The following is an 11,802-nucleotide window of genomic DNA, read 5'->3' on the forward strand; positions in this document are numbered from 1 at the left end:
ATTCCCCATTTATTTGTCAGGTCAAAAAGTTGATCACATGGCTCCAGGACAATGCAACCATTATAAATATCTGAAACATCTGAATTGTGATTATGTGACTATGGGGATGCTGCAACGATTGTGAAAAATGTTCATAAGTCTCTTTTTTTCAGTGTAACTTCAAATAGTTACTAAATAAACTGTTGTAAGTCAAGGATTGCCTGTACTACTTTGCTTCCTTTGTCTTTCTATTTCTATTTTGTCATCTTCTCCAGTTCTTTCTCTTCTATTCTGAGTCTCCAGGTACTGCTATGTCTACTGTCAAGACTTTTTTGTTTTTTTCTCATTGACATTTTGTTACGTCTGAGGTGTTATGTGGCAGGTGTCTGTTTGATTTCTAAAATCTCAGAGCATTTCAGGTTCTCCATTTTCTATTACTTTCTATATTTTATGATCCGATCAGTTCTTGCTTTCTGGCAAATGCAGATTTTTCCATGCACCATGTTGCTACTTTGTCATGCCATTTTGTTAGTAGTCAGTCTTTTTGTAGCAGCTAGCCAATCTATTATTATTAAATTTATTTGCTGCCCGTTTTGCTCTTTGAAGTGACTTTGAGGCAATATCTGATGTTATTGTAAAGCTTGCCTGCCTTATAGTATTTTCATTTCTTAATACTGATTTCTTCCTTCAACTTCTTGTTAGCATCATGTCTTTGAACTCTACATGGGGATAAGAAGATCAAAGTAGTGATTGAGTACACTATAACACTTTTCTTGGAAACATCTCCACCTGTCACCCTCAACACTTGTGCAGACACACGCACATTGCAAGTCACATGGCAAGCTTATAAATATGGCAAGTCACATATTATGCAATTACTGGAGAGTAAACTGATGAAAGCACTCCCTAGTGCCTCTAGATTTAGGCACTAGGGTATGCCATCCTTAGTTTACTCTCCTGTAAATGCATGATATGTGACTTGCCATATTGATAAGATTGATAACTTGATAAATTTGACCAGGGAGCAGATATATGAGAGCACCTACATATTCTCAGTTTTAAAAATATGCTACAAATTAGAAAAGACTAAAGGTCATAATGCATCTGCAATAATGCATCTCAATTCTCTCCAAGTTTCTCCAAATTCTCAATTACATTTCTTTGCCATTGATAGCCTGTAGAGATTCTCAGTCATCCAGGCCATGGTTGTCCCAAAGGTGACAGGCAACTGGACTTTCTTGTTTTTTTCATTTCAAGACGTTCCGCTTCTCGCCAAAGAATCTTCAGCTCTGACAGGAAGGTGGGGAATCAAAGGATTTATATTCCTTGCAGTCAGCTGGTAATTTGCATCCTTTTAGAGGGTCATTGAAGCACTTGGAGGTTTATCCCGTGTCTTCAGGGTCACCTGAGTAGTGCTCCTGGTTCCTGTAATCTGCAATTTTTCCTCTGGAAACAAAGTTTGTAATTGATACACTTATATTTCAGTTTGCAACATGACATTCATATCTGTTCCAATCCAGGGAGGAACTGGAACTCTGTATTCATAGAAATAAAGAACAGATTTAGGGGAAAAAAAATACTAAACAGTTCTACGTAAATTAAGTCAATGGAGCCCATCTCCCTTATAAGTCAGTGCAGATTCACAGCCTAGAGGTACTAGTATGTTGATCCATAATGTAGATTTTAATGGAATGGAATACTTTATTTGACCAAATATGATTAGACAGAGGGAGTTTAGCTCCAGTGCAGAAGCTGACAGTGTACATGCAACAGAATAATCATCATCATCATCTTCTTAATAAGAAGGGATAGTAAAGAAGATAAGGAGGATATAAGAATGTTATAGAATAGAATAGAATACCTTTATTGTCATTACATTTTACAAATACAATGAAATTTGACAGCTACTCCAGCACAATACCCCAAACACAATCACACTACAGAGTAAATAATAATAATAATAATCATCATCATCATCATCATCATCATCATCTAAAGCCATATATCATGAATGAATGTATATAGACATTAGACAGTACTTTGAGAATTAGGTATTCAGCAGTATGATGGCTTGGGGGAAGAAAGTGTCCCTGTGTCTAATTTTGGCATGCAGTGCCCTGTAGCAGCATCTCAAGGAGAGGAGTTAAAACAGTTTATATCCCAGATATGAAGGGTCTGTAGATATTTTCTCAATCTCAAAATATATCTCTTAATTACAAATACCTCCTTACCTTTAGCATTGTCCAACCATCAGAAATAATTAAAAACAAACAGGAATTGAAAAGTAACATAACTAAGGTATTTCTCACTTTACTGTAAGTCTTTCATATATTACACAATGAAGTACACCCTCATCTGAAAGATGGCTAAGTGCATGGCTAGCACATGTCTGCCTGCTTTCATTTCTGTTAGTTTACAAAATATTGTTTTAAGATTTATTTTCTGTTTTATGAATTATGAAAATTAATGATGAATGGATATAGAGATACAGCAATTTGATATAATTTAATACCTAAAAATGTTTTATTTGTTTTCCTTTGAAACTTATTTTGCCTTGAGGTTCTACTTCCTTAGTCAGTTACCTTGCATAAGCACAACACAAATTAGTGTTTCTCTGGCTAACTACAAAAGAATGTGAAAATACTGTTTGCTGTTGTCACATGAATGTAAGATGTTGAATTATGTCAACATCATTGCTGGATAAAAAAGATAGAGTCTAATAAGAGATTAAATAATTTTCATCCATAAATATTTTATACTTCCAAAACAATGTCCAGAAATATTTTAACAAAAAGAAATTTGTAATATTTTAGACCAAATCACCACATTGCATAAGTATATCCTCTCTGAATATTTTGCAAATAGAAAGTTCAGAATTCATTGGCAATAGCCCTGCTTTATTGAAACATTCATTCCTTATCTATTCAACAGCATAAACTAAGAATGAAAACTAAAAAAATATAAAGGAACAATGAGGAACATATAAAATAATTTGTTTAAATTAACTTAAAATTATTTGTTTAAAAACACTAGAATTATGATTGATTTAAGCTAGTTCAACTTGAAACTGACTGGGCAGTGTATAGTTAAAATCAGCATATTTCCTGAAAACAATAGAATTTTCCTTCCTGTGCCCTTTTTACTAGGGACCTAAAGAAATCACATCAGGTCTTCTACTTTATATATTGGCGCATTGTTTCTCAACGTTGGCAACTTTTAGATGTGTGTACTTCAAATTTGCCTTCTAGTTGGGTAAGTCTGGGAGTTAATCCATACATCTAAAAATTGCCAAATTTGAGAAACTCTTTAGGGTTGGAGATTAGGTCAATGTGAAGGCTAATTTGATGTAATAGTTAAGACACCTGACTAACAATTGGGAGATAGTGAGTTATACAACAGTCCTCCCTTATACACAAAGACAGCTGTGTGAACTTGGGACCAGTCTCCCAGTCCTAGTCCTAGGAGGCAGTGGCAAACTACTTCTGAAGATACTACCAAGAAACCGGTAGAGACCGATTCAGGCAGTTTCCAGGAGCCAAAAATTGTCTAGAAGAAGAAGAAGAAAACAGATTTTGAAAAAAAAAGTTAATAATAGTAATAGCACTTAGACTTATATACTGCTTCACAGTGCTTTACAGCCCTCTCTAAGCGGTTTGCAGAGTCAGCATATTTCCCCCAACAATCTGGGTCCTCATTTTACTCACCTCGGAAGGATGGAAGGCTGAGTCAATCTTGAGCCTGGTGAGATTGGAACTGCCAAATTGCAGGTAGCTGGCAGTCAGCAGAAGTAATTTGCAGTACTACATTCTAACCATTGTGCACCAAGGCTTTAAAAATTTTTAAGAGGTATTATTTGGCCCACATCAATTTCCTGGTTAGTTTTGTGATTAAGAGAAATGTGACTATTTTATTATACTGTTTTTCTGTCACAAGACCAATGTCAACTATTTCCATGATCTTGTATCTATGTGGTATCAAATATAGTTTTCACATCCTGTTGTTCTCTGTTCTGAGAGAACTGTAGCTGGCATCCTCCATACTTTTGCTTGTGCCCATTTTTTACAGAGGTAGAAGAATATCCTATGAAAAACTTCAGATAAAATTGTTTCTATCTAATAGAATTTTACAAGGCTTGCAGTGCTTAGTACTTTTATTCTAAATTAAGTTCCCTAGGTTTCCACATAGACACACTGCACTAGAAAGAGGTTTCACAGCGGTTGCCGTTCATCTGTGTGTGGATGCTTAATTTAGATTTAGGATGGATACCAAAGAACAAAAACACTAAAAGAAGATGCCAGGATGGTAATAAACCTTTTAAAAAGTTTATTAAGAATTTTCCCTTAAATATACAGGTAGAGCCGTGCCACAGTGGGTAGAATGCAGTATTGCAGGCTAATTCTGCTAACTGCCAGCAGTTTGGCAGTTTGAATCTCACCAGGCTCAAGGTCGACTCAGCTTTCCAGCCTTCCAAGGTCGGCAAAATGAGGAGGCATATTGTTGGGGGCCATAGGCTGTCTCTAAGCTGCTTAGAGAGGGCTGTAAAGCACTGTAAAGTGGTATATAAATCAAAGTGCTATTGCTAGTCTGTGCTAGTCATGATTGATGTCATGATCATAATAGAGACTGGGACAGTTGTCTTTAAGCAGCCAGTCATTAAGCAAGATGTTGGGTGACTGCAATTTGTGACCTTCCATGCTGGCTTACCTTGTTGACTTCGTTTGCTAGCTAAGAAGATCACAAATGGCAATCCTATGACGTGGGATGTTACAGTCGTTGTAAATGTGAAATTATTGCCAAGTGCCCAAATTAGATCATGTGACTATAGGAGCACTGATGAAGTTAGTACAAAGATTAGCTGTAAGTGTTGTATTGTACAGTGTACTACTGTACTACTGTTTTTCAGTGCTACTGTAACTTTGAATGGTTGCTAAACAAATGGTTGTAAGTCAAGGCTTATCTATATTTACAGTACCAGAAAAATATGATTCCTGTCAACTGAGTGAACCTCAAACAGTAGGGTGAGCCCAAAACTGGGAAAGGTTTTTGAAATAGTCACAAGAAGTTGGGGGGAAGGTAACTCTTATAGCATCTCCCACCCACCCACACTTTCTTTCCTGCCCTTCGAAATCCTAACCCCAATGTTTGGATAATTATCAAACGGAAATTAATGTTTATATTTAGACACATTGGAGAGATGGATATTGCAAGAAGTAAGAAAGTACACAATGGGGATTGCACATTGAAGGAATGTGCAAATAAAAGCCTGTAAGATGAAACTGATTAGGGCCCTTTCAGTTTCACATAGTAGCTGTGAATGGACCAAACCTTCTAATCAACAAGTTCAGGTTAATAGCTGTCAGCTACGACTTCTGTGGGGCTCTCTTCCTGTCCGCAAATTTCTTATGGGATTGGTACGCCTCATCCAGAGCTTTACGAGCGACTGGCCAATTGAGTTGAAGTTGAGCTTTTCCCGGCTTGATCCAGCCTGCATTCCATCTCCTCCCCCTCTTGGCACAGCCGTTCCCTTGCACTTCTTCGACTTACAGTGATTCCAGGAGGGGGGGCTCTTCCAGATCTCTCCATCCAACTCCTAACGACCATCTGGGCATCTCAGCTGGGGTTTCTTCCAGAGTAAGGTCGGCCAATAAGTCGGTGGCTGGCATCTCTGGTAACAGCATTGGCTGCCCCCCCCCCCACAGCTCCCTGGTCATCTTCATCGCTGGCTGGAGATGACATGATGTGAAAGCCCCTCGGAAGAAAAGTTGGTGTTTTCTCCGGGTGGGCTGATGGTGAGTTTTGGAATAATGTCAGTGTGTGCTCCCTTCAAAATCCAAGAAAGAAATACCCAGACTCCATGGATCAGAGCAAAGTTATTCTTTTACTGGAAATTAAAGAGGAAGCTACAGATGGAATTCCGAAACTGAGAATTTGGCGCGCAGATCACATATACAAAGGAATGGAATTGTTCCCACCCCCCAAAGTCCAGAAGTCTCTTCCAATTAAAAGTTCTGAATATGATCATGTGGGCATCTTCAGGTCTCTGTCCGTTGACCTTGACATATTTTGATAAGACTTCGCAGCTGCGCAAAAAGGGATAGAAACTAGCAAGGAAATGGAAAGTTGAAAAGAAGAAATCATACACCCCCTCCTTTTGCTTACCCACAGTAAAGGAATGCAAAACACCTCCAGCTCTCTTCCCCCCACAATTACCCCTCCTCCCGTTGCTAATGACAGCCGAAAGAATTAAGCCTAGCAGTAGAGAAGATAAAGTAGATAGGATATGGGAGAGATAAATGAGATAGATAGCAGTTAGGGTACCCAAAGAGATCTTGAGGCTGACATTCAGACCCCCCTAGAAAAAGGACATTAGTCCCTGTAAGAGATAACAAAAATACGTTAAGCATTGCACACTGACAATAGCTGAGTTTGTTAACTTGTAGTGGACTCTTTAGGAATCAGATCTGAGGTGAAGAAAAGCAGCTCAGAAAGATATGTTTAGGCAATTTCTCCACTTTGGGGAAAAAGAAATACGGTCAGGAAGTCATGCTGAGTATATAGAAATGCAGTAGTTGTCTAACCCAATTTAAAGCTAATTTTACTATTCAGCATTAAATTATTATCAATCTCATAGCTACTGTTCATGAAATCTGTTATGGTTGAACATTAGCATTACATGAGAATTGGGAAGTCATGTTAAGATGGTAAATAAAGACGAAGTTAACCACAGCATGAAAACCATGAATTATTTTGGGCTTTTTCTGTTCTGGCCATGGTTTTACCATGATATGTGAACCAAAATTAAGACTAGCTTGAGCTACTCTGTTGCAAGTTCAGTTTTCCATCTTATGGGTATGAGTGCGAGTTCCTTTATGGGTCCAGGCCATGGTTCATGGCCTGTTAGGAACTGGACCACACAGCTGGAGATGAATGGCAGGCAAGCGAGTGAAATTAAAACTGTCCTCTCCCTGGTCCATGGAAAAATTTGTCTTCCAGGAAACTGGTCCCTGGTGCCAAACAGGGACCGCTGCTGTATAGAACCAAACAAGCTCTAGGTAAAATATGCTTTCTATAACCTATTTGAGATAATAAGAGAACCTACTTTGACCATCATGTAATTACTTTTCTCTTCCCCCACCCCACCCCAATGGAACGAAGTAATAAATACTGGTTGGAGAGCTGTCACAAAATGGATAAGATAACAGAAGATCTTGGAGGGGGGCTAGCAACAATTTTCCAAGTTACCTTGTGCAGGACTCATGGTAAATACTTAGTGTGTCACAAGATATGATGAATAAGTCCACCAGGCTCATGTCTCATAATCATCATTGTACCAGCCTGCTGGAAACTTCATGTACAACGGCATTAGTAATTTTGCTTTATGTTCATAAAGCATTTCTTGTTCTAGTACCTGTGTTTTGTTTTAAAACTCTGCTTGCTTATGTTCTTAGTCCAGTTCCTGAACATTTTGTTTACTTCTGCACTCAGCTGAAAACTGGCTGGATGTGTTTTTAATCCTTTCAGCACTAAGGACTAAGCAAACATAATTAAGCTGCATTTGCAAAAAGCTCTTGCTTTCTTTCACTAAGTGTAGAAAACGTGGTCAGAATGTACTTTCCATGTACAAGATCCTATGTCTGAACACTGGCATTTTCAGGAGGGCTATAAAAATACCCAGTCTGGAAGAACCATTCTGATAGACAAGCCAGGGATCAGTCTACCTAGATAGAAAGTGCCATTGAAAAACAGCAAGTCAGTATTTGTTATAGTTATTTTTTGGCAATCTTCAGAAAGCTTAAAATCACTCAGATCTGATTAGTACTGAGATGGTACTTGGCTAGGACATATAAAAAAGGATATAATGTCTTGGAGATACATGTTCGGCTTGTGAAGACAGCAAGTGTCTTATGTTCACTGTAGCAATTTGAAGCTGTTTTGAGTAGTTACAGGGTTAATATAGTTCATTACAAAATGGCTTGGAAGCTTCCATAGATAAAGGAGCAATAATAGCTTAAAGGGCATTCTGGATCAGTGTTTCACAAACATGAACAATTTTAAGATGTGTGGACTTTACTCCCAGAATTCCTCAATCTGTATGTGGTTTAATTGAAGCATGAAGTGAAGTTTGGACAAAAATTTGGGCCAATGAAATAATAAACATACCTATATTTTCTGGTGTTTAATAATGTTGGGTAACCCACATTTGTTGTCTTTTATTCAAGGGAAGAGCTCTTCGATTGCACTAAGACGGTGGCATAGCATACCTCTTTCCTTTTTTTGCCCGTGGTTAATGTAATTTTTGATTCAATTTGATGTTATTATCTCCCATCAGAATTTGGAGACAAACTAGTGTGCATAATTCAGCCTCATATCTCAAGAAAACCGTTTAAGCATGTGGTTTGGGTGTTTTTATCTGTGTTCCCTGACTTTTCCCAGTGCAAAGAAAGGGAAATGTTAAGGGAAACCCCATTCCTGTTTTCTCTGAAAGAGACTTGACTGTACACTATATTTTTTGATTGTAAAAAAGAGAAGGGGAATCTCATTTTTTGAATAAGGGCCACAAAAGTATCATATTCATTTAAAGTCTGTCTTTTTAATATATTTTTCTCTGCTTATGAACTAAGCAGCAGTTTTTGTACAATTAGATGTATGCTAATAGATACAGTATATATATACATATTTATATATATATTTATATGTGTGTGTGTGTGTTTTCTTAAGTTTTCGCGGGTACTTACATGTATGGCATTCAGCTTTGTTCGGGTATTTTCCCATGTCATTGTGGTTGTGCTTTTAAAGTTGTAGCAACGTTTCGGCAGAATCTCATCTGCCATTATCAGGCTCACAGATGAACACAATACAGAAGCCTGATGATGGCAGATGAGATTCTGCTGAAACGTTGCTACAACTTAAAAGCACAACTATAATGACGGGGAAAATACTGGAACAAAGCTGAATGCCATACATAAGTACCATGAAAAACAGAATATATATATGTATCGTATAAAGTATGTATGTATGTATGTATGTATGTGTATATATATATATATATATATATATATATATATATATATATATATATATATATATATATACACACATACATACATACATACATACATACATACATACATACATACATACATATATACACACACATACACCTACATTCCCCTTGGCATTTAAGAGTTCATAATAGTATGTTTGAGCTACTTTCAGAAAATGTCACATTATTAGTATGTTTATTCTATTGTTTACATGTTTTATTGATTTTTTTAATTGTATACTGCCCAGGTGTGTATTGCATGCTTTGTGACAGGGAGATATTTTAAATATCTAATAACTCAGCCCAGGAGTAGTGGTGTTTTTAATTTTTTATATATATTTTTCACCAAAATACGCACTGTTTTGGGCAGTGTGTTCATCTTTACAATAACCATATGAAGTAGGAGAAAAGATCACTGGGCCAAGGCCATTTAGATAAAGCTTCATGACAGCATGGGATTCAACCGTGTGTCTTTCCATTTCACTTCTGCCTATTCCAGAATAAGGAAGTGGCAAATTAAAGTATCCTTTTCAATGGTAGTATATTAGTTTGGTATAGTAGCTAGAACACCAGACTACAAATAAGTAAACCCCGAGTTCTTGTTCCACTATAGGCACAAAACCAGCCTGGTGACCTTGTGCCAGTCAATCTTTCTCAGCTCCGAGAAGCAGCCAATGGCAAACTACTTCCAAAATCATGCCAAGAAAATTGAAAGCATTTAAAAAGTGATCCAATTCCTTCAGTTGTATTTAACCAGGATTTTTATGTTTTAGATAGATTTAGATACGGCTTTGAAGATGACCCCAAAGCATGAAAAACAGGTAAGCACTGCAGTGTTAACATTTTAAAAATACAGCACTAAACTGGTTTTTGCCTCAGTGAAAGTGGAAGTACAACCAACTGCTATGAATGAACTGTGCAACTCAATTTCCCCTTTTCAGATATTTTTGTAGCATCTTAGGACATAAAGAAGATTGTGTAACTGCTACTCTGAAGAAATGGCAAAAAGCCCTTTTCACTGAATATGAAATGCACAAAGCCACACAACTTTTGAAAGTACAGTTGCAACCAGAGGAAATTTCACTGTCACTTTCTGTTTCTCAAGGTTTGAAAGCAAAGAAAAGCTAGAGAACCTCTGGCATGTATATTCCGTTAAAATATCAAACTTTCTTGAAGTAAGTTTTTCCCAACTGAAATTTCTGACCTAATTGTGAATATAGAGATTAGAGAGGTTCTGGACAAAATGTCTCTTGTTTCCATCAGAGGACCCTGACAATTTTACTTGGCAGCAGGGATGATACTAGTCAACTAAGTCAAGGCTCTCATTTTAATTTCTCACAGGATCCTGGTAGGTTATACAGAAATGTTTTTCTTGTAGGTGAACAATTATAGTGTTTTTGCCCTGTTGCTATTATTTTTCTTAGCTATTTTCCCTTTAGCAAACATAGCTTCTATTTGTATCAGTGTGTTTTTAATCTTAAATAACTTTGCTAGATATTTATACACACACATAAGCACCCCTCCCTTCCTTTACAACAATACAGTAATAACTAAAACTAAATGGTCTGTCCACTGAATGGGTATTATAATGTTCAGAGCTTGAGAACCATGAACATTACAAAGATTTGATTATGAATAGGAACAGGGATGATATTTCTTGGGTATTATGCTTAGTGCAGTTAATATATGCATGAAGTTTATTGAGACTTTCTTTCATTTGGGAATCTTTGTAACCCAGATTTCTGTCTTCTTTCTTTCTGTCTTTCATGGTAAACCAGATTCAAAAATCAATACCAGATACATAATACTACTATTATTATAATAAAATCTTGCAAATATGAATGTGCATTCAAGTGAGCCGCTTATCTTTGCCAGGTCCACTTGTTGCTATTCTCCCGGTACTTGAAAGGCAAAGGGAGTGGTGGAAATGGCAAAAGGGAGTGGCTGGCTTGAGTGTGGTGAAGACAAGGTGGGGGGTGAAAAGCAGAGCATGAAATGCATTAGTCATGGAGGATACCTTAAGAGACTCAAGAAAGAAGCTGATAGTTTCCCCTTAGGAAGACACAAGGCCACCCAATGCTTCCCCTTGGGCCCATGCCTCTCTTGCCTGCTTAACAACCCAAGCATTTGTTTAATGACTGTGTTGGTGAGAGCAGAGATGGCAATAAGTGAGACAATCACATGGGTGCTTCACTTAACAACCCTCTGACTTTAGTCAGTATAGGAGGAGCTCCATTACAGCCATAGGTCGAGGAATACCTGTAAAATTAAAATGTCTAATTAAGAATAGTGTCCAATCTTTAAATGTATATTGTATAAATCTTAAGACTAAATTTATTTTGACTTCTTGTTTTCCTTCTATTAGCATTAGTCTTACCTAACAGTTTCTTAGAGAACTAATTTGTACAGTGGTTAAGACATCAAGGCAGTATGAAGCCAGCTAGGTGAACCTGGGCTTTCTGTCAGCCATTGGAAGATGACATTGGCAAACCACTTGTGAAAAATTTTGCCAAGAAAACTGCAGGAACCTGTCCACTATCTCTGAGAATCAGACGTGATTGAATACAATGGAAAAAAAAATACAATGGAATACGTGATTGAATACAATGGGAAAAAAATACAATGGAAAAAAAAACACAATTTACTACAGAGCTTGAAGTAGCAAATAATGAATATGATTTCAGGAAGAAAACTGCTGAATTGTCAACATGTTTTGTAACTAACTGACATTTTTTCCATTGTTGCTTCCCCTTCCCTCTTGAGAGGTCTACTTCCCTTTG

The 11,802-nt window shown here is 37.2% G+C and overlaps 1 protein-coding gene across 4 annotated transcripts in view; it reads left to right on the forward strand.

Moving 5' to 3' along the window:
• Positions 1–11,802, forward strand: part of SNX10 (sorting nexin 10) — a 44,043-nt gene that overhangs the window by 9,885 nt on the left and 22,356 nt on the right. For 2 of the 4 annotated variants that reach the window (XM_026708256.2, XM_087918000.1), the window contains exon 2: positions 9,796–9,843. In XM_026708256.2, the coding sequence (XP_026564041.1) occupies positions 9,820–9,843 (24 nt within the window). In that variant the 5' untranslated portion in view covers positions 9,796–9,819. Of the gene's footprint in view, positions 1–7,010; positions 7,032–9,795; positions 9,844–11,802 lie in introns of those variants that run through there. The other 2 variants (XM_087918002.1, XM_087917999.1) reach the window with 2 other exon arrangements.

This window comes from Pseudonaja textilis, chromosome Z, assembly GCF_049901715.1.
Source record: "Pseudonaja textilis isolate UNSWEBS1 chromosome Z, rPseTex1.2, whole genome shotgun sequence".
Lineage (NCBI taxonomy): Eukaryota > Metazoa > Chordata > Lepidosauria > Squamata > Elapidae > Pseudonaja > Pseudonaja textilis.